This window comes from Archocentrus centrarchus, assembly GCF_007364275.1.
Source record: "Archocentrus centrarchus isolate MPI-CPG fArcCen1 chromosome 18 unlocalized genomic scaffold, fArcCen1 scaffold_23_ctg1, whole genome shotgun sequence".
In the NCBI taxonomy this organism is placed as follows: Eukaryota; Metazoa; Chordata; class Actinopteri; order Cichliformes; family Cichlidae; genus Archocentrus; species Archocentrus centrarchus.
The window spans coordinates 8,912,895-8,936,192 of record NW_022060145.1 but is presented as its reverse complement, the minus strand read 5'-3'; the positions used below and the strand labels follow the sequence as shown (position 1 = coordinate 8,936,192).

General features: G+C 40.9%; 1 protein-coding gene across 1 annotated transcript in view; it reads left to right on the top strand.

Moving 5' to 3' along the window:
* The window catches only part of LOC115775101 (glucosidase 2 subunit beta-like), a 171,981-nt gene that overhangs the window by 32,125 nt on the left and 116,558 nt on the right, over positions 1-23,298 (top strand). Inside the window, exon 9 of the mRNA XM_030722596.1 lies at positions 22,807-22,893. Within this exon, the coding sequence (XP_030578456.1) occupies positions 22,807-22,893 (87 nt within the window). The remainder of the gene's footprint in view (positions 1-22,806; positions 22,894-23,298) is intronic.

Sequence of the window (23,298 nt, the reverse complement as noted above, 5' to 3'; positions counted from 1 at the left end):
TTGCTGAAGCGAGAGGCTGATATGTACTGAATACATTTTTAGGCTAATTAGAATACACTTGCTTTAGTCTTTTCATACAGTGCTGGGTGCAAATGTATTATTACATCTGGGATCCACATATCATCATGATTGTCATTTTTGTGCATTTGGTCAACTGAAAAAATCCCTAATAGGGAGACCACATGAATACCTGTGAACAGGAAGAGTGTTATATGCTTGATGATGTCTTCCTGGCCTCCAGAAGGGGGCAGCAGGCCTCTAAGTTGAGCGAGAGCTGATGGAAAAATGGAAAGTCACATTCACAGGTCATTTAATCTCTTTGTTTTGTCATGGGCTGGGCCTCTGGTGCTGCTTTCTTGCTTTGCTCTCTCTCTCTCTCAAAAAGGAGAGAGATCCCTCCTGTTCAGAAAAATATCATCTGCCTCCAAGAACTTCCTTTTCCTACATTTGGATGGCGGTTTCATAAGCTTGCAGTGATTCCAGGATTAAATGTTTGTGTTCTGAGGAGATTCTCGAGTCTGGATGCGACTATAAGAGATCTTTTGTGTTTTAACTGTGTGTATTTAACTTCTCAAAATGCCTGCAATGTGTGCTCTTGCGTCACTGAGCATAACCTAGAAGTTTAATATCTGCAGACCTAAGCTGTACTTAGGATTGCAGTCTTAGTTAACTGTACAGTAACATTGTGGCCTACATCCCTACAGTCACTGTGTGCACGGGCTTGCCATCCCATGCAGTGTTTGCTTGTGGATTATAAAGTTGTTAAGGTAAACCGTACATGGCTTACACTGCTTTACGGTGAAGCAGGGAATGTGCTCGTAGTAAACAAGCAGTCGCAGACAGGTTTTCCATTTCCGCTTGTGTATTCGAACAGTATTACAGCCCTGTGTTAAAAGCCAGCTAGGTGCATGAAGCTATAGTGGGCTGGTGTACACCTTTCCCGTCTCTGAACCATTCATCATCTACCATTGCACGTCACGTTTTTGCTCCCCAGCTGGAGTGCTTTCAAGTTATATAATGTGAAATGACAAGCTGTAACCAGAGGTGGACTGATATGTGGTTTGTAGAGCTGAGGTAGAGAAAACTTAGCTCCTAGGGAAAAAAAATGCTGTAATGTGTCATGTTCTCTTGAAATAGGAGGACAGCGAGGGTCTTCAAAGGAGGGTGGGATGTCGAATGATTTTAGTTGGTAACTGTGAAAGACTTTTTATTTGTTTCAGGCTGCACGCCTGACACTTCTCAATCTCCTGCCTTGCCCTCTTCCTCTGCACCTTTAATCTCCTCCGCATTCGTCTTTTGTTATGTAACTGCCAAGATTGGATGCGCTCAAGGTCGCGCGGGTGATACAGGTAATGGAACCAGTGGGAGGTCAAAGGCAAGAGAGGGAAGGAGCAAAGTGAAGAGGCATCATTTTGTGCTGCTCCAACAAGTCTTGACAGAGGTGTCTTATATCAAGAGCTATCTGTGTGTTTGTGTCCATGTGTCTGCTACCCGCATCTGTTTGCCAGTTTGTTTTTTAACAATAAAAGTACCTTTTGCTCTCAAAATATAATGTGGTTTTTATATATATATATATAATATACCACTCAGAGTTAAAACATTTGAATCACACAGTCGCACAGCTGTGTTTGTATCACTTTGACTCCAAGACTGGGACTGCTGTCTTACAAGCTGTACTGACAAACCAGCCTTAAAGCAAGCTCAAGGCAATCATTAGAATTTTTATCAGCTTTATCGACTTGACAAATACTATTAATCTTGCAGTTGCATGACGGCAGCTCTTGAGAATAGGGCATTCACTTGCCATGGAGTACAAAGACAATAGACCTCTTTTTCCACTGGGATGATGTATGCTAGTGTCTCCCAGGTGAACACATTGATCACTGTATTCACTATCTTTAACTGTATTCCCAGGGTCTTTAAAAACTCTTTAAATGATACTGTTTACACACTTACACACGCTTAAAAGGCATTAGAAAATATAACATTTTATTCAATTTCCAAGGTGTTTTTAAATGTTTCTAAGTTGCATCACTGCAAGAATTTGCAGCACACAATGCTGCTATTTTTGCTCTGCATATTTAGACTGGTGGATTGCTAAGGTTGTGGTTTATAGTTCAGCTAACCCTTCCCTAATATTTTTTTATGTAAAAATGGTGCCCAAACAGTAGGCTGATAAGTTGCATTAGGCCTTAGTCACACAGGCGTAGACAGAAGTTGGCAACTCCATGGTAAACTACAGTAAGTACAAAACATGGATGGAGCTGCTGTGATGTCACCTTTTGGTTTGTGAAGTCCTACTTTGAAGCTTTATGACCAGGAAGTAGAGTTGCACCATCTCTGCAACCACATATCTCTGCATCCTCTCTCATCCTGCCCCCCCCCCCCAAATCCCTGTATCTGGTCCCAGTCTACAAATAAAAAAATGAAGATCAGCCAAAAGTTATTTAAGTATAAAAATTCACAAAGAAAGAACAATGTGACATTCTCAACTGCACCAAAGAATTAAATGCCTGCTATACATCCATCCATCCATCCATCCAGGCCTGGGTCGTGGGAGCAGCAGTATAAGCAGAGAAAACCAGACCTCCCTCTCCCCAGCCACCTCCTCAGGTGGCTAGCCCAGAGATATAATCTCTCCAGTGTGTCCTAGGTTTGCCCCGGGGCCTCCTCCTGGTAGGACAGCCCTGGAACACCTCATCGGGGAGGTATCCTAGTCAGATGCCCAAATCCCCTTAACTGACTCCTTTCGATGTGGAGGAGTACTGGCTGTACTCTGAGCTCCTTTCGAAGGACTGCACTCTTCACCCTATCTCTAAGGGAGAGACCAGCCAAGAAAGCTTATTTCTCCTGCTTGGATCTGTAAGCTAATTCTTTCAGTAACTATCCAAAGATCGTGACTATTGGTGAGGGTAGGGACGTAGATCGACAGGTAAATTGACAGCTTCGATTTTACATTCAGCTTTCTTCACCATAACAGACAAGGACAGCATCTGCATCACTGCATCATTGAGCCCAATTCATCTGTCAATCTCCCGCTCCCCTCTTCCCTCACTCATAAGCAAGATCCCAAGATACTTAAACTCCACTTGAGTCAGCAACTCCTCCCTGGTCACTCCACCCTTTTCCAGCTGAAAACCATGGCCTCAGACTTGGAGGTGTTAATTCTTGTACACCCCGCTTCACACTCGGCTGCAAACTGCTTCAGTGCAAGCTGGAGGCCACCACCCGATGAAGCCAATAGGACCAGATCATCCACAAAAAGCAGAGATAAGATTCTGAGGCCATCGAGGCGGAAACCTTCTGCCACTTGACTACGCCTAGAAATTACTAGAGAATCTGTGACAAAAGGAAGCCCTGGCAGAGTCAAACACCCACCAGAAACGAGTCCAACTTATTGCCGGAAATGTGGACTAAGGTCTTGCTACAATTGTACAAGGACTGAATGGGCCAGGCAACGCATACTCCCAGTCTAAGTCCACAAAACACATGTAGACTAGTTGGGCAAACTCCCACACATTGTGAAATATCCTTAAGAGAATAAAGAGCTGGTCCAGCATTCCATGATCAGGTTGTTCCTACTGAATCTGAGGTTTGACTAATGGACAAACTGTGCTTTCCAGCATCCTGGGATAGACCTTCTCACGGAGGCTGAGGAGTATGATCCCCCTATAGTTGAAGCACAAACTCTGGTCTCCCTTCTTGAAGATGAGAGCCACCACCCCAGTCTGCCAATCAACAGGTGTTGCAGAAGCATGTTAAACAAGACAGCCCTACAACATAGAGAGCCTTCAGGAACCCTGGACGAATCTCATCCACCCCAGGGATCCTGACACCAAAGAGTTTTTTAGCTACCTCACTGACTTCACCCACAATGATGGGCGAGCCACCCCCTTATCCCCAGACTCTGCTTCCTCTGCAGAAGTCGTGTCGTGTAGGATTAAGGAAGTATTCCTTCCATCATTGGACTATATCCTCAGTTGAAGTCAGCAGCATCCCACTACCACTGTATACAGTGTGAGCAGAGCACTGTTTTTCCCTCCTGAATTTTCTAATGGTTTTCCAGAATCGCTTTGAGGCAGTCTGAAAGTCTTCTTCAGTGGCCTCCCTGAACTCCTCCCACACCAAATGTGGATTATTAAACATTAAGTCTGTCTCTTCTAAGTCCCTGTCAGGCAATTATTTATTAATATATTGAGTTATTCTGCCTTACAGAGACCTGGTTACAGCAGCAGTCACACTGTCAGTATCCTTGAAGTACAGGCTGAGGAGGAGCAGTGGCAGCAATTTTCCACAGAATTCTATGTCTGAATAGCACTACCTTGGCCTCCATTAACACTGTGAGGAATCTTGGATGACCAGGATATGCCCATCAATGCACATATTAAACAAATATGTAGGATTGCTTTCTTGCATTTGTGCAATATCTAAAATTAGAAAGTTCATGCATTTATTACTTCTAGGCTGGACTATTGTAATTCATTACTAAACAGCTCTTGACTGCTCTGTGCACTGACCTTCGGAAACACTTTTGTGATCACTTTATGGTCTCAGTTACTAGTTTCAGGTCATTTTAAATAAAGTATGAAGTTCGTTTCGTCAATTGTGGCCAGAAAGGCGAATTATCCAGAGCAACAACTTGTTAATCACAAATCCACGTCACGAAAGCAATGGGTGGCAACATTCATCTTTTCTAGTGCCTATAGTTAGGTCTTTAATTTAATTAATTAAACGTTATTCAGGAGCTTTGCCAGTGTGCAGACCCTTTTCTCTGTTTCTTGGTTTTATATTTTTTGGCCCAGCACCCAGCCTTTCTTCTTTTTTTTGCTTTAATTTAATTCCAAATGGTATTAATTTGATCCCAAGAGCATAGAAGAATGTTTTAACAGTAGAAGGATATCCTCTTAGTACTGAAGTAACATTGTAAAAAGTTTTGCTAATGACCAAGTATAGCTGGGCTGGGTCATTTCAGTTGATTCTTGGAGGCTGAAGTGGAGACAAGTTAGCTATTTGAGAAACTGCATTGTCAAAAGATCAACTGGTGTGTTTGTGTATAATGGCACAGGCTGAGCTTAGAAGAGCTCTGTACTGGTTGCAGCGGTTAGTTACGTTGCTGTGGAGCTGCAGGTGTGCATCCTGTCACCAAAAATAGCTTCTGACGTCTTTAGTAGGTGAATTTTTTTATGAACTGTCAGCAAAGTGCTAAATAGTGTACATGACAATGGATTTTGTTTAGCAGTGTGTTGCATTGTGCTTCACACACTGAGCCTTGTGTTTTATTAGGAAGCAGCACATAATACTGGGTTTGCATTCAGAGTAACATTAGGAGTAATTTATAACTTATGTCAGTACAGCCGTAGGAGAGTGACTGGTAAAAATTAAGGGTGATATAAAATTACAGACTGTAGTGTTGTTTGTGCGTAGGATGGCAGTTTTAATTAACTGTGGAAACCGTAGACTCCTAATAGAACTTAGAAAACTCTAATGTTGAAAGAGCTAATATAAAGACTTGATTTATTGAATGGCAGAATAAAAAATTTTCTTGTGTACCGAACTATTTTAGAGCTTGTAGATATAGGGATTTGGAAATGTGACTTCAGAAAAACAATTTATATAGTGAGGCAGATAAAATAAACCTCAATTGTATATTTTACATAAATCATTTCAATTTTTCTTGGAGTACCAATGGAGGAGAAAAAAAAACTGCAATAAATAGCTCCCAAGCCTCCAAAATGACAGAATTTCCTTTTAATAAGAAAAGTTCCAATTTTAATATATATGGCAATATTGTAAATTAATGCAAAAGCCATATAAAATAATATAAAACAATCTAATGTGATGGAGGTTAAATCCAGTGAGTGGTATTCATTTCCTTTAAGTTATTCATTACAATTTACTTGTCTTTATTAACTTGAACAACAGACTTTTAGACACTACTGCAATTATATAATTTCAGCATCCTGCATATGCATTTAAATAAAGGATAGCATTAAATAATGTTGCAGCCCCACAGTGTGCTTACCAGCTCACTGTTAATGTTTTTGAACACATCTCGCAGATATTAAAAGCATAAAATAAACCGCACACTTCAGTATTTTGTTTTCTAAATATCAAGTCACATCAAATATCCTGTGCCCTAGACAGCCCACTGGCTACTGGAAGAACGTCTTGTTGAAGAACCTCATATCCTTTGTGGTGAAATTGTTGATGTGTTTTGTGTTTCCATGGTGACCCCGCCGCACAGCGCATAAGACAATAATGAAAGCTCTTAAAGGCCCCAGGGGCACCAGAATAGCTCACGTCCTCAACGTTTCAGCTACTGTGGCACTTGGAGGAGTTACACAACCTGACGTTCACCCTGAGAATGTTTCTTTCCCCCATCAGCTTGGGGTTTTTGAGACCGGCAAAGATTGGGCTTGCTAGCAAAGGGATGACACACGGAATGACAAAACTCCTGTGTCTGTCTGTCAGGCTTGGTCTTTATCCGACTGACATTTGCTGGCTCAGGCTCATCCAGGCTCTGGAGAAGCCAGGGATAAGAGTCAGACACAGATGGCTTTTTCCTTTGCAATTCTGTCTCACAGAAAATTCAGACGGGAGGGGGGGCGGAGGTGGTGGGGGTTGGTAGTATGTTTCCAAACCTTTATCCTGTTTTTACAGACTTTCAGAAATATAAGTATTTACACGCTGCAATGATTTTTGTAATATGTTGCCTTGCAGTTCTTTGTGTTTCCTGTCTGTGCTGACCCAACCTATTGGTGATTAAGTCTCGACAGGACTGTAACTTCAGCACAGGCATTTCTTGTCCTCTGAGTAAGTCAAAAGAACAATGCAAGAATGCCTTGTGCCATTTAAAACTGATGAGCCAAAGCCAGCGTGAGGGAGGAGAGGGGAGGTGTAGGTGTTAAATTGATTGGCGAGAGAAAAAAGCATCTGCTTTGCAATAGCTTAACAGTTGCCTCAGAAAGCACGCCTGCTATTGTTTCCAAACAAGAATACCCACTTCTGTGTGCCGAGGAGTGTCGCCTTCAGAAGAAATGTGTGAGAGGGATAGAAATTGTTGCATAAGAAACATTTAGAGACATCTTTTTTTTTTTTTTGTTGCAGCTTTCCAGGACCTTGATCTATTTTCTCTCATCTACTTTTCTATTCTGCAGACTGCTCAGCGTTAATATGTGGGCAGAAAACAAAATCTACAGGATATGGGCTTCATGGGTGTCAGCAGCTGATTCAATGACAGCGAGGCAAGAGGGTCCCAGGTGTAGTCGTGACTCAGGTAGCACACCAAAAAAACAAAAAAAAGTGTGTGTGTGTGTGTGTGGGGGGGGGGGGGGGGGGGGGTGTTGAAGGAAGCAGAGGAAATAGGGTGGGGTGGGGGACATGGCAACATGGAAGCTTGCGTCCTATGTGACAAGTTGCCTGTTGTTTGCAGGCTCCCTGTCTGCTGGAAAAGCAAGGGGACAGGACACCTGACCCCTTTGACCTTTACCAAAGTAGGACGGGACTCGGGATTTTTGTTTCTGAACAGCAGTAGCACAAGTGCACACATGTCTAGCTTCTGTATTTATTTCAGCCGTAAGCAAAGTAAATATTTATTTTTATTGCACTTTTTCAAAACCTGGGTTACAAAGTGCTTCATAGGCTGCAAATGGAAACATTCAAAGGCAAAAGCATATTAATGCATAATTCAATCAAAGGAAAGAAAAATTATGTAAAATAAAATCAGATCAGGGCACAGAACATAAAACACTTTAAGAAAAGTTTTAAAATGTTGAACAGATTTTCCTGACCTGGGGGAATGTTACAAAAATGTTCCTAACTCACAAAAAGTCCTGTGAAAACATAAGATGGGAAAAGTGACATAAAAGCATCCTAACATCCCAAAAACCTACACTTTTCTAACTTTAGCATAATTGTTAAGCTGTCCTAAATTTCACTTTTCCAGTTGGTAGTGTTGGCAGAATTGTTTGTTGTCTGTATCATCGTCACGACCGCTGTCAGCAGGTGGAAATTATTCACAGAGAGGCTCAAACAACATGCTTTGGGGTCTTTACCCCCAAAGACTTAAAGATTTTTAAGCCAGTGTGTCAGGACCGTCACTCGATTTAACCACGGTGACCACAGCAAACAGTGGTTACTGTAAGCTTTACTGATAATTATTGTATTGATTATTTCAGTTTATCTAACCTGAGATAAGATGTAATGAAGTGAGTTAAGATGGGATTCCTGAGGATTCTTAGGATTGATGTCTGTAACACCGAAAGCTATCTTATACTCTTCCTATTTTATATTAAGACTTTTTTTTTTGTCTTTCTGACTTTTCTAAAGTTTCTGTCAGGTCAGGCCTGTGAGGAAGAGGGACTATGACCCTCAAAGGAAGAGTATCCTGCAGCCAGCCAGCTAGAACAGCAAAATCTCATTCAAACAAGACTTGAACTCAGTCTTTTGTTGCTGGTCATTAGAGTTGCAGTCAGCTGGTGATTACATCTAGTATAATGCAACGTAAGACCTCAGTCACAAATGGCCTAGGGACCAGTTGGCTAACCCCGTCAACCCCTGGTCGCTAGGGAAGAATATTCCCTGAGTGGTTGCTATCTGCCCAGCAGTCGTGGAAACCTACTTGTGATTGTTTTGGTTGCTAGCAGATAGCTGTGGTTGCCTGTAGTTTTTTTTTCCCCATTTTTGGCCACAGTGGCTTTTATCAGCAGTAGAGGGAGACAGGAAATGGGGGAAGGATACAGGGGAGGACATGCGGGCAAGTTGGCGACAGGCCAGGACTCGAACCTGCGCCGCCCGCACTGCAACGCGGCATATGTATGTGGTCACCGGCTTCACCACTAAGCCACCCGGGCAGCCCAAGGTCACCCATAGTTTAAATGGAAGATGCCAACTACTTGCCGAGCAGTAGTAAAGCTTGAAAAAATGTGACGGAAGCCAGAAATGGAGAATGTTCGCCTTTGCAATAAAAGTTGCGCCTCACCGCTGCAACCAAAACATTTCAACACATTTTACTTTGAGTGCAAATGGTCTTCATTTCTGGTTTGCGTTGTAATTTTTCAAGTTTCACTACCACTCCATGAGTAGTTGGAAAGTATTTTCAGACAAGACAGCGATTTTTTTATTTATTTTTTTTTGGTGTAGTACCATATACTTCTTTGCAACTCGCGACTGCCAGCAACCACTTGCCAACGGGTTGGGGATACACATTGTTACCTAGTAACATATAGTTGCCGATCAGTCTCTGGGCTTGTGTGACTGAGAGCTAAGTAATGCGAGTGGTGGACATTGGAAAGTATCGGTATTAGGAGAGCACTGAATTCAGTATGTTGACTCAAAAAATTCTAGCGTGTGGTCAAATAAATGGACACAGTCTTGTATTACTTGCTGTTTACCAAGCTCAGTATATCTTGATGCATGGTTGAAATGTTTACTGCATACAAATGCTCTCTTAGTTTCTTTTTATGATGAAAAATGAAGCTAAATTGCAGTCTACTCCTGCAATATTCCACGCTCATCTCATTGCTAGAACTCTGCCATTCTTTCAAGTCTAACTAGCTAATTAATGAAGCTGTCAGTCACACGAGGCATGCGAGAGCAAGTGAAGACCAGAATTTCATAACTGGATTTTTTTCCCTTTCTTTTCTCCAGAGAATTAAGTGTTAATAATGATAATTTCAACCCTTTCTCCTAGAAATACTAATAATACCAATTTGTTTTCCCAATGACACTGCTGAGGGAAAAGTGACTGCTGCTTGAATTATGTTTTTCCTGGCAACATTTTCTCCCACAGTAGGAAGTGCTGCATTTCCAGTGTGCGTGTTGATTAGTGGAAGGTGGCTGCCAGAGGGCAGAATTTGAGACCAAAGGTTGAAGTTTATGCACAAAATGAACATTGTTTAAGGGAAAGGTGGTGGCTTTGATGCAATTGGAATCACTAAACCTGTTGTGTCTTCCTGTGGATTTCTTTTCCTGTATTAAATTATAATCTTTCCTGAATGTGAACATGTGCTGTTTTAATGACTTATTCTTTAGTTGCTGCTTTACTGACATGTTCTGTGTGGACATTTTGTGTCTCCGTTTGCACCTACAGTAATTAACAGCAATATTTTTTCATTATATTTGAAAGGGATCCCATAACATTTCCTTCCACCCATAGTTCCTGCCACATATATTTCATAAGCCTAATTATATTTAACTGAGTATACTAGTGTGCATTTGATTAACAAATGTTTAAAAAGATACCTCCTGGATTTTTCTTATGTTCATAATTAGCGTAAGGTATGGTTTTCATTAAATTAAATGTACTTGGCTCAGGTAAAACAATAAAAAATAAAATAAATGATAGTCTGTACATAGTTACATGTGGATGGCAGCACTTTGTTCCAGTGTAAAACTTGTATTTTGTCTTTCATTGTCACACACTGTTTCTACACATGTATTGCGGCTATATTGCAGGCAAACATCCAACACAGCTCTATTGGACAATAAACAGTCTTGTATTTTCAATTCAGTTTTATTCATATCGCAGGATCAAATACAAAATGTGGCAAAGAGAAGACACAATTTAATTATATGCAGCAGTGGTGTATACCCTGAGCCCTCCTGACTAAGGGAGGGCTCAGAGTCACTTGATCCAGCCCTAACTATAAGCTTCACTGAGAGGGAAAGTTTAAGACTAATCTTAAAAATAGAGAGGGTGTCTGTCCCCTGAATCCAAACTGGGAACTGGTTCCACAGGAAAGGAGCCTGATAGTTGAAGCTCTGCCGCCAATTCTACTTTTACAAACTCGAAGAACCACAAGTAAGCCAGCAGTCTGAGAGCAAAGTGCTGTATTGGGCTGATGTTGTACTATGAGGTCTTTATAAGATATGATGAGGCCTGATTATTCAATGCTTTCTATGTGAGGGGCTAGTTAAAGCCATTACCTAGCTACCCCCTTAATAAAAAGTCTTTGTAATGCCTAATAATGCACATTTGAGAATACTGCAGGTAATTGTGTTTAATTCCTAAGTGTGTGAAAGAACAAATTTGAAACATTTCCTGACCTCACTCTCCCAACACTGTCGGGAGTTCAAATGTGAAAACATAGAAAGTGAAACTTTCTGTGATCCCATCTCATGAGACATCTCCCATACCTTTATTTTTTTGTTTGCAGTATGAACATCACAACTTATTTGCAAATCAGTGTTGCCAATTAGTTGCATATGTAAGCATTTGTGAAAGAAAGGGTACTCGGGGTACTTCTTCCAACTTGTTACGTGTTTTATAACAATGACTTAACATCTGCCCTGATGTGACTCTTGTTCTGGTGCTTTTATAATCTCAGTCTCCTATGTTTTGTTAGAGAGTCCATTTCTACATGTACCAGATGTGGCCGTTTGCTTGTGCTGCACTTAAGTCAGGATCAGTACTGATATCACTCTAACACCCCCACCCCGTTTCTCACGCACTCCCCTCACTCTTTCTACAGAGTGACATTTATTAATTAAATATGGTGTACTGCCGCAGGATGTGCTTCCCTTTCCACTATCTCCAGACACTAATAATTACATTGGCATTTAGCTCCGTGATAAGCCGACCCTATGGCCTTTATGAAATGTTCCCGGGGTCCAGATACTGAGGAGAATATAGACTGATGTGATGCTATATATTGATCCATCTGCCTGTCTTTTTTTTTATCTTAAGAAAAGAGGAACTGTTCATTAAAATGATTAAAGAATCATGATTAAAGCCTGAAATCAAGCTTTGCTGGAAATATGCCTGGTGTAATTCTGTATATAGGTGGGCTGATGATGACAAGTTAATGCAGAGAAAAAAATGCAATAATCCTCATGTATAAAAAATACTTTTCTATAGCCTTAAAGTTTGAAGGTTACTTTTTACTGTACAGTATAGATGTTGGTTCTTCAATTAAAAATAATTTGACAATGAATGTATGATTTTTTTGGTCAATGTGAAGTGCTGCAAATATATATATATATATATATATATATATATATATATATATATATATATATATATATATATATGAATGCCTATTGCAAGGTCACAGAGACCTTTGAGTGTGTGGGGTTTCTCAAAGTTGTGTTGGAGCTTTTTGACAGTGTACAACTTGTGTTAATGTGGAATTTGGTTAATTCAGATAGCTAATGATGATTTTTGCAAGTGTCTTAGCCTATTAGTGTAGCTTACAAAACTAGCAAAAATTAACTTCATAACAGCTCCATATGTTGGTTATATGCATTGTTGTGGTTATTCCATGTCCGGTGAGCATAGTTTGTAGATTTTGATCCATTGGGCTCTGTCCCCAAAGGGAAAACACCCGAAGATACTCTCTGGACACTTTAGTAGGTACACCTTGCTACTACCGATGGGTACAACCTTTTGGCTTCAGAACTAGCTTAATTCTTTGTGGCATAGATTCAACAAGTCAACATTTTGGTCCACATTGACATGATAGTATCACACATTTTGTCTGCTGCACATCCATGATACAAATCTCCTGCTCCACCACATCCCAAAGGTGCTCTATTAGATTGTGATCTGGTTACTGTGGAGGTCATTTGAGTGCAGTGAGTATCAGTTTAGAGATGATTTGATCTTTGTCATTGTGTGTTATCCTGCTGGAAGCATCAGTCAGAAGATGAGTACACTATGCTTACTCAGGTAGGCTGTGGCATTTTCAATTCATTTCAATTCAATTTTATTTATATAGCGCCAAATCACAACAAACTGTCGCCTCAAGGCGCTTTGTATTGTGGGTAAAGACCCTACAATAATACAGAGAAAACCCAACAGTCAAAACGACCCCCTATGAGCAGCACTTGGCGACAGTGGAAAGGAAAAACTCCCTTTTAACAGGAAGAAACCTCCAGCAGAACCACGCTCAGGGAGGGGCAGTCATCTGCCGCGACCGGTTGGGCTGAGGGGAGAGAAAGACATGCTGTGGAAGAGAGCCAGAGATTAATATCAATTAATGATTAAATGCAGAGTGGAGTATAAACAAAGTAAATAAGGTGAATGAGAAACAGTGCATTATGTGAACCCCCCAGCAGACTAGGCCTATAGCAGCATAACTAAGGGCTGGATCAGGGTCACCTGATCCAGCCCTAACTATAAGCTTTATCATAAAGGAAAGTTTTAAGCCTAATCTTAAAAATAGAGAGGGTGTCTGTCTCCCGAATCCAAGCTGGAAGCTGGTTCCACAGAAGAGGCGCCTGAAAGCTGAAGGCTCTGCCTCCCATTCTACTCTTAAGTATCCTAGGAACCACAAGTAAGCCAGCAGTCTGAGAGCGAAGTGCTCTGTTGGGGTGATATGGTACTATGAGGTCTTTGAGATAAGATGGTGCCTGATTATTCAAGACCTTGTATGTGAGGAGAAGAATTTTAAATTCTATTCTAGATTTAACAGGGAGCCAATGAAGAGAAGCCAATATGGGAGAAATCTGCTCTCTCTTTCTAGTCCCTGTCAGTACTCTAGCTGCAGCATTTTGGATCAGCTGAAGGCTTTTCAGGGAGCTTTTAGGACAGCCTGATAATAATGAATTACAATCATCCAGCCTAGAAGTAATAAATGCATGAATGAGCTTTTCAGCATCACTCTGAGAAAGGATGTTTCTAATTTTAGAAATATTGCGCAAATGCAAAAAAGCGGTCCTACATATTTGTTTAATACTGTATGTGCATTGAAGGACATATCCTGGTCAAAAATGACTCCAAGATTTCTCACAGTGTTACTGGAGGCCAAAGTAATGCCATCCAGAGTAAGTATCTGGTTAGACACCATGTTTCTAAGATTTGTGGGGCCGAGAACAAGAATTTCAGTTTTATCTGAATTTAGAAGCAGGAAATTAGAGGTCATCCAGGCCTTAATGTCTTTAAGACATTCCTGCAGTTTAATTAATTGATGTGTGTCATCTGGCTTCATTGATAGGTAAAGCTGAGTATCATCTGCATAACAATGAAAATTGATGCAGTGCTTTCTAATAATACTGCCTAAGGGAAGCATGTATAATGTAAATAAAATTGGTCCTAGCACAGAACCCTGTGGAACTCCATAATTAACCTTAGTGTGTGAAGAAGACTCCCCATTTACATGAACAAATTGGAGTCTATGAGATAAATATGATTCAAACCACTGCAGTGCAGTACCTTTAATACCTATAGCAAGCTCTAATCTCTGTAATAAAATGTTATGGTCAACAGTATCAAAAGCTGCACTGAGGTCCAACAGGACAAGAACAGAGATGAGTCCACTGTCAGAGTCTCTAAGAAGATCATTTGTAACCTTCACTAATGCTGTTTCTGTACTGTGATGAATTCTGAAACCTGACTGAAACTCTTCAAATAAACCGTTCCTCTGCAGATGATCAGTTAGCTGTTTTACAACTACTCTTTCAAGAATCTTTGAGAGAAAAGGAAGGTTGGAGATTGGCCTATAATTAGCTAAGACAGCTGGGTCAAGTGATGGCTTTTTAAGCAGAAGTTTAATTACAGCCACCTTGAAGGTCTGTGGTACATAGCCAACTAATAAAGACTGATTGATCATTTTTAAGATTGAAGCATCAATAATTGGAAAGACTTCTTTGAACAGTCTAGTAGGAATGGGATCTAACAAACATGTTGCTGGTTTGGAGGAAGTAACTATTGAAGTTAACTCTGAAAGATCAACTGGAGCAAAAGAGTCAAAACAAATACCAGCAGTGCTGAAAGCAGCCAAACATGAAGAATAATCTTCGAGATGGTTATGAATAATTTTTTCTCGAATGTCTAAAATTTTATTTGTAAAGAAATCCATGAAGTCACTACTAGTTAACGTGAAAGGAATACTCGGCTCTACAGAGCTCTGACTCTTTGTCAGCCTGGCTACAGTGCTGAAAAGAAACCTGGGGTTGTTCTTATTTTCTTCAATTAATGATGAATAGTAAGATGTCCTAGCTTTACGGAGGGCTTTTTTATAGAGCAACAAACTCTTTTTCCAGGCTAAATGAGCATCTTATAATTTAGTGAGACGCCATTCCCTCTCCAGCTTTCGGGTTATCTGCTTTAAGCTGTGCGTTTGTGAATTATACCACGGAGTCAGGCACTTCTGATTTGAAGCTTTCCTTTTCAGAGGAGCCACAGTATCCAAAGTTATACGCAGTGAGGATGTAAAACTATTGACGAGATAATCGACCTCACTGGGAGCAGAGTTTACGTAGCTGCTCTGCACTGTGTTGGCACATGGCACTGAAGAGCATAACAATGAAGGAATTAGATCCTTAAACTTAGTTACAGCACTTTCAGAAAGACTTCTACTGTAATAAAACTTATTCCCCACTGCTGTGTAATCCATTAAAGTAAATGTAAATGTTACTAAGAAATGATCAGACAGGAGGGGGCTTTCAGGGAATACTGTTAAGTCTTCAGTTTCTATGCCATATGTTAGGACAAGATCCAGAGTATGATTAAAGTAGTGGGTGGGCTCCTTTACATTTTGAGAGAAGCCAATTGAATCTAACAATAGATTAAATGCAGTGTTGAGGCTGTCATTCTCAGCATCTACATGGATGTTAAAATCACCCACTATAATTATTTTATCTGAACTGAGCACTAAATCAGATAAAAAGTCTGAGAAATCAGACAGAAACTCTGAGTAAGGACCAGGTGGACGATAGATAATAACAAATAAAACAGGTTTTTGATTTTCCCAATTAGGATGGACAAGACTAAGAGTCAGGCTTTCAAAAGAATGAAAACTTTGTCTGAGTCTTTGATTAATTAATAAGCTGGAATTGAAGATTGCAGCTAATCCTCCTCCTCGACCTGTGCTTCGAGCATTCTGACAGTTACTGTGACTCGGGGGTGTTGATTCATTTAAACTAACATATTCATCCTGCTGTAACCAGGTTTCTGTAAGGCAGAATAAATCAATACATTGATCAATTATTAAATCATTTACTAATAGGGACTTGGAAGAGAGAGACCTAATGTTTAACAATCCACATTTAATTGTTTTATTCTTTGGTGCAGTTGATGAAGCTGTATTATTTATTGTTTTTGAATTTTTATGCTTAAATAGCTTTTTGCTGATTTTAGCTTTGGTTTTTGGTGGTCTGGGAGCAGGCACCGACTCTATGGGGATGGGGTTTTGGGGGGATGGCAGGAGGAGAGAAGCTGCAGAGAGGCGTGTAAGACTGCAACTCTGCTTCCTGGTCTCAACCCTGGGTAGTCAGTTTTTAGGAGGGTTAATAAATTTGGCCAGATTTCTAGAAATGAGAGCTGCTCCATCCAAAGTGGGATGGATGCCGTCTCTCCTAACAAGACCAGGTTTTCCCCAGAAACTTTGCCAGTTATCTATTTGAACAATGCTCAGTTGATACGAAGGGGCCCAAAATGCGTCAAATATGGCAAAATGAAATTACACCACCACGTCATTATGCCACCAATGCCAGCCTGAACATTGATACAAGGCAGGATGGGTCCAGCTTTCATTCCGTTTACACAAAATTCTGACCCTAACATCTGAATGTTGCACCTGAAATTGAGAATCATCAGACAAGGCAATTTTTACAATCCTCTGTTGCCCAATTTTTGCAACCCTGTGTGAATTGTAGTCTCAGTTTCCTGTTCCTAGCCAATAGGAATGGCATCCAGTGTGGTCAAATTTCTCAGTGTAAAGAAAAAACTTTGCTTTACAATGTTTTTCTTTGTTTTCATGTTCCCAGCTAAACTTATGGAAGTCTTATATCTTTAAATTTAAGATCAACAGTTTGAATAAGCAAAGAAATGAACATAAAACTCTACGACATCAGTATGTTTCTCAAATATTACGCCTCACAGAAGTTAGTCAAAAAGCTTTAGAGTATTAAGTTTGATTATCCTTTACCTAATTACTTTGCCTCAGGTGGTCTAATCAGCCCGGCACACTGCAGGATTATTATATGGCTTATCAGCTTCAGCTGTATCAATTGATGCTTAAGTAAAAATTACTGTAAACAAGCATTTAGTTTTTATAAAGCTCCCCTGAACTAGTTACATTTTTAATAAGTTGTCAACAGATAGCAGTCAACTGTGGGGAAGAGATGGCAGGCTATCACTCTCCCTTGATTGCCTTTCCGTTTTATTGGATTAAGAGAGAAAATCATACAGTGATTTTAAAAATTTATTCTTTTTAAAGCCTGATATTGGCAAATTATTCATATTTGTGGCTCATTTTTACCTTATCTTCCACACAACTGTGTTATTTCTCAAAAGGCGAGGCAATAACTTTTTCACAGTCTAGAATTTCCTTTTTTCCCCTCTGCTAGGGTAGAATAATAGCGTAATTTCACAGAGCAGTACGATGCAATCACTCAAGGTTTGCCTGAATAATCTCTGATCACCAAATTAAAGTCGAGAATCCAGACTTACTTGTTCCAGTATGGTCAGAGCTGATTATTTCCAGGGAAGGTTTCAGTGAAACCCATCTGGGCTTCAGATTGAACGACAAGACAGAGGGGGATGTGTGCACTCCTACACCGCAGTAGCAGCTGAGATGTCCAGTGTTCTTGATGCCTTTTGCAATTTACTGCTCACTGCTTCAATCCATGTTTCTGTGCATGTCTGTCAAATGGGATCCCTAGCAATTTGTGAAACATGATCATAGTAACCAAAACAAGCACAGTTATCACAATTTACATATTGAGTCTCAAGAAGAAAGAGTCTGACCACTGACATGCATATAAGAGTTTATAATCTTTCTCTTATTGAAGATCTTTTCCACCCAGACAGAATCTCCACCAAAAATCAATTTGTATATAAAGCACACCTGTCCACAGACTCATTTTCTTTCATTCCAACCTCTCCTCCACCATGAGTGACCAAAACAGACTAAAGAGCTGAAAAAGGACCTCAGGGACGAGTTCGTAGATCTGCTCAAGGCTGAAATGGGCTACAAGACCATCAGCATCCTCAGATTTGTACAAATCTGGTGACCAACTCCAATAAATGTCTTACTGCTGTGCTTGCTAACAAGGGTTTCTACACCAAGTACTAAGTCATGTTTTGCTTTTTTTTTATAACTTTTATGTATTTTTGGTTGATATTCAGTCTCTCTCCATTAAAATGAAACTACCATAAAAATTAGAGAGAGCAAACTTACAACAGCAGGGGATCAAATAATTATTTCCACCACTGTATAACAAGTCTGCAGACACTGAGATCTTCAATTTACGTGACAAGCTGTTAACAAGTTAGAGAGACAAACCCTGCTCCGAATTCCCCACATCATTCACTCAGCTGAAAGTGAACTCCCCCTGAGTTTCCTTTAAACTATTGGGTTGTGGTCATGAAGTGGCTTTCTTTCTGTAGACAGGGTGAACATCTTAGATCAAGTTGCCCTCAGTACTCTTTTAAACTCCAGTATGCAACCAAACTTCAGATGTGTCTCTTCTTGTCAGACTTTCTGCCCTTCACAAAGTGTATCTGTACACTCTTGTCACTTTGTGCTACATTGGGAATTTCATTAAAAGTGGACCTAAATATATATGCTGTCACGAACGCTGTCATGCCTATCTGATATCTGAGATCATAAAATAAGAAACAGCACAATGCAGCTATGTGCTACATGTCACATTTAATTGACATTGCTTTAAAATGATGGCTTCGAAGCAAGGGTGTCTCATTTTGTTATATACCTGTTGCCCGACTCCTCTCTCCTCGCGTCTCTTCCTCGCCTCCTCCGCTCGCGTCTCTGGTGGTAAGGGCTAAAACGCGTGAAAAGGAATCGAGGATGTACAGTCTGAGAAATGAGAAGAGGGGTTGGTCCTCTTAGAAGGCTGAAAAATCTCTGGAGCACTGTCACTGCCTTGAGCTATGTTTTTTTTAGATTCAAAGCAAACCCACATTGCATGCTGCACCTGCGCAGTCATGTTTGGGAGACTTGTGCTAACTTTGGTGAAATGAGGACACTGTTTTTCCATGAGTAATAAAACTTTGATGATCAAATACAGTTTTAATGATAATTGAAACATTAAATGGCAGAGTTTTCTGCCGAACGTTTCACCGTGCTAACTGTGGAATCTGGTTTCATCCTAACTTGTAAGTACTTTTCTGTCTGAACAACATGTTGTGTCTGTGTATTTGTTGCTTGGGTACTTGACTGAGCAAAGGATAAAAGCCTAAATTAAGAGAGAGGGACTCTTGCATGAGGCAAACTAACAAAAGTAGCTGCAGGTTTATTACCTGTGTGACTTTCTGCTCATGCATGTGTACAATGCTCTATGCCTTATGTACTAATACGGCGTGGGAGTGGTAATATTTTCAGTTGTGTGGGTTCATGGTAATGGATGTCTCATCTTTTTGTTTGTGCTCTTTTCACATATTTGCAAGGTGATACATTTCATAACTCTGACTAGGAACCCAATATTCTCTTGCCAGGTAGATATAAATGGTATTTGTAGAACAGTGCTTCTGGGACTGGCTGGATCTATCAAATAACATAGCGAAGTATGTAACCATGTTATTTGAGCTCTTTTCTCTTGTAAGGCAATATCTTTGCATACTGATTTATCAGCCTGTGTGTTAGTTTGACTATATGAAGTCTGGAGCTTATTTCGCAGAACTGTTGGTGAATTTTCACATAACCATGAATCTTACATTTATTTGCACAGCTGTATTTGGTGGAAGGAAATGTAATGGGCGTCTCGCTGTAACGTTTCAAGGTTAGGCTGTCGCGATGACTAATGTAAAGGTGTTGAAGTGGAAAGAAACTTTCCTTGAGTCCGATTACTCTCTATGACCAGATACTATATCGGGCGTGGATAAATGTTATGTGCATTCCTACTTTGACACATTCACGGGCCTCATAAATGATTACTGAGAGCTGCCAATGGGCTGGAGGCCACACTTTGAGAAGCCCAGATTTAGCTGTTTCTATACATGAACTTCTGAAGGTCAGAATATTTTTTTCTCACATGTAGCACACACCTGTGGAGGTATGGAGATGTCTAGGAGAGAGGGCAGTTGACTTTTTAACCAGACTTTTGAACTCGATACTGGAGAGTGAGTTGATGCCTGAGGAAAGGAGAAGAAGTGTACTGGTACCAATTTTCAAGAACAAGAGTGATGTGCAAGAGCTGTAGTAACTACAGGTGGATAAAGTTGAGTTATTGAAGCTAGGTTTAGAAGAGAGGGAACAATTAGTGAGCAGCAGTTTGACTTCATCCTGTGAAAGAGCACAACAGATGCAATGTTTGCTTCGAGAGTGTTGATGGAAAAGTACAGAGAAGGTCAGGAAGAGTTGCACTGTGTATTTGTGGACCTAAAGAAAGCAGAGAGAGGAACTTTGGAAATCAGGAGTGGCAGAGAAGTATGTGCGGGTGGTGCAGGACATGTATGAGGATAGGGAGACAGTGGTGAGGTGTGAAGTAGGAATGACCAATGGGCCCCTTCTTGTTTGCAGTAGCAATGGACAGGCTGACAGTTGAGGTCAAGCCGGTGTCTCTGTGGACTATGATGTTTGCAGACAGCATTGTGATCTGTAGGGAGCAGGTGGAAGAGAGCCTGGATAGGTGGAGGTATGGTGTGGAGAGAAGAGGAATGGAAATCAGTAGAAGCAAGACAGAATAGACGTGTGTGAATGAGAGGGAGGCAGGTGGAAAGGTGAACTTGCAAGGAGCAGAGGTAGATGAGTTTAAATGCCTGGGGTCAACCATCCAAAGCTTTATAAGATGGTAGTGAGACCTGCTGTGATCCATGGTTTGGAGGAGGTGGCACTGACAAGAAGACAGGAGGCTGAGCTGAAGAAGCTCAGATTTTCATTGAGAGTGACCAGAATGGACAAGATTAGACATGAGTAAATTAGAGAGAGGGAGATCAGGTTTAGAGACAAAGCTAGAAAGGAAAGGCTGAGATGGTTTGGACATCTGCAGAAGGGGGGAAAGTGGAAATATTGGAAAAAGGATGTTGAAGATGGAGCTACAAGGCAGGAGGAAAAGAGGAAGACATCAGAGGAGGTTCATGGATGTAGTGAAGGACATGTAAAGGGTTGGTGTGACAGAGGAGGATGCTAGGGTAGAGTCAGATGGGGACAGCGGCACCTGAAGTGAGCAGCAGAAAGAAGAAGTATAGATGTAGGACACAGCAGCAGATTCTCCTGTTCAGCTGCGTTTTAGGCAATGCACCATCTAGGCAAAGCATGTGAGCTGCAAGAAAAACAATGCCCACTCACTTGTTGTGAATTGATCTAACAATCACCTGCACTATTTTTTACATGCACACACCTGGATATTTTACAGATTTTGTACTAGGGAGCTGGCAGCAAGTGTGCTGCCTCCTGCGTGCTTTGCACTCGGTGCTATCGCCTAAATCAAATATACTATTCCCTGTGGTGAAAAAGCCTCTGTAGAAGACTTCCACTCGGTGTGTGCTGGGAAAGGGCAACTTCTGAAAATGGCAAAAGTCAGACATTCGTGTTCCCGCACACGTACACTTCGCCAGTACATCTGTTTGTTGTGGTTAATATGAGTAGATAACTGACAATATTCATTTTGTTAAAGCAACAAGTGAAGAGAAACAGACTTTCTAACACAATACTAATGTCTGCACAGCCCTGTACCTATCTTACAAAAACTATCAACTAATAACTTCAACTAATGATAAGCTGTCAAGCCGAGCTTCTGTTTTTTCAGTCATATGGTGTGTGGGTGATTCTATACTTTGCATAGGGACCATCACGAGGATCAGAAAGTCTCTGCAGCACCAGACAAAGCTTCACATTCAGCTCATTTCCTCTGAAACAAACACGTTTAAATATTTGTGCTCTGAAAAGACTACCTGAGCGCGCTTTATGCCGCTCGTGTCCGGTGTGATTCACAGCACCTGCCTGCCATTCCACGTGTCCAGATCCGCAGTTGTGTTTATTAGCTTAGCTTAATTGTGCATAGCATCTAAAGGTCAGCGCCTGCTGTGATACATCGCTGCCAAAATGGCTTCCAGGGGACACTGTTTCAGATGAATAAACACTGAAAGCTGTACCAACTTCTCTGTCGCCATCCCTTACCTCCCAATGTGCAGCAGCATCACATGCAGCTGTTTTCAGGCCTTGCACAAGGTCTTGTGACTGATGGGCACCCACTGGTATGCACCGCCTCACTGACTTCCATTTCAGCAGGCAAAAGGCAGCAGATTAATTCCCCTGTCAATTTTTCCACCTTGTTTTTTTATTTTATTTTATTTTTTCTGCAGGAGTCTAGGTTTATTGAGATAGGAGGAATGATGCGTTTGTCCTCCAGTGAATTAAAACATGCAGTCTATATCTGTATAACTACAGCCTTCTTCATGATGAATGGTATTTGACTTCTATAAGTAGTAAACTTCTTCCATTGGGCTGTAAAAGCTGATTTAATGAGAGGGTGACTTGAATAGATAAGCAGATACGGCAGCAGGGATTTTTGGGAGGTGAGCCGAATGGGAGATGGATGATGCGCAGTTTATTACCAGTTATGCAATGCTCTTTTTATAAGCCTATACCTGTAGGGCCACCAGGCACTGCACAGCAGATGCAGGGTTGCGCGTTTGTGTGCATCTTGAGATATGTCAGAATGCATATGTGCTTTAGAGGCAGAGATACACATTTGTGGTGCCTTTGTGTTGAATTTTTTATTAAGAACTTTATATAGTGAGTGCTTGTAAAATTACTGTATGAATTTTTTGGGGCTAATGCTTAATTTATATAATACATCTGCACATTGAATGTCTTTACCTGGCCATGTAACGAGATGTTTTCAAGTGCTGAGTTTCAAGTTTTTCACACTTTGGTTCAATGACTCTCCTCTCACTCCCAGGCTTTGCTGGACAGAAGTCACAGAATGGATCTCACTAAGTTTCAGCGCACACTCTGGGACGTCCTGACGAGAGGAGACACTGTCAAAGTAAGATTTCATCTTTGTTTTTGTTTTTTATTTGTCATCTTCAAGAAACCAGTTTGAAATGATTTGAGCTTTGTGACATGGTGTGTTATCCTGCTGGATGCAGCCATCAGAAGGGGCTGTGGTGCTTAAAGGATGCTCAGTTGGTACTAAGGGGCTTAAAGAGTGCCAAAAAAACATCCCCCGCACTATTACACCACCAACACCAGCCTGAACCTTGATGCAAGGCTGGGTGGATCCATGCTTTTATGCTGTTTACACTAAATTCTGACCCTACCATCTGAATGTCGCAGCAGAAATCGAGACTCCTGTCTTCTGTTGTCCCATTTTGGTAAGTCTTGGTGAATTACAGCCTCAGTTTCCCGTTCTTAGCTGACAGGAGTGGCACCCAGTGTGGTCTTCTGCTGC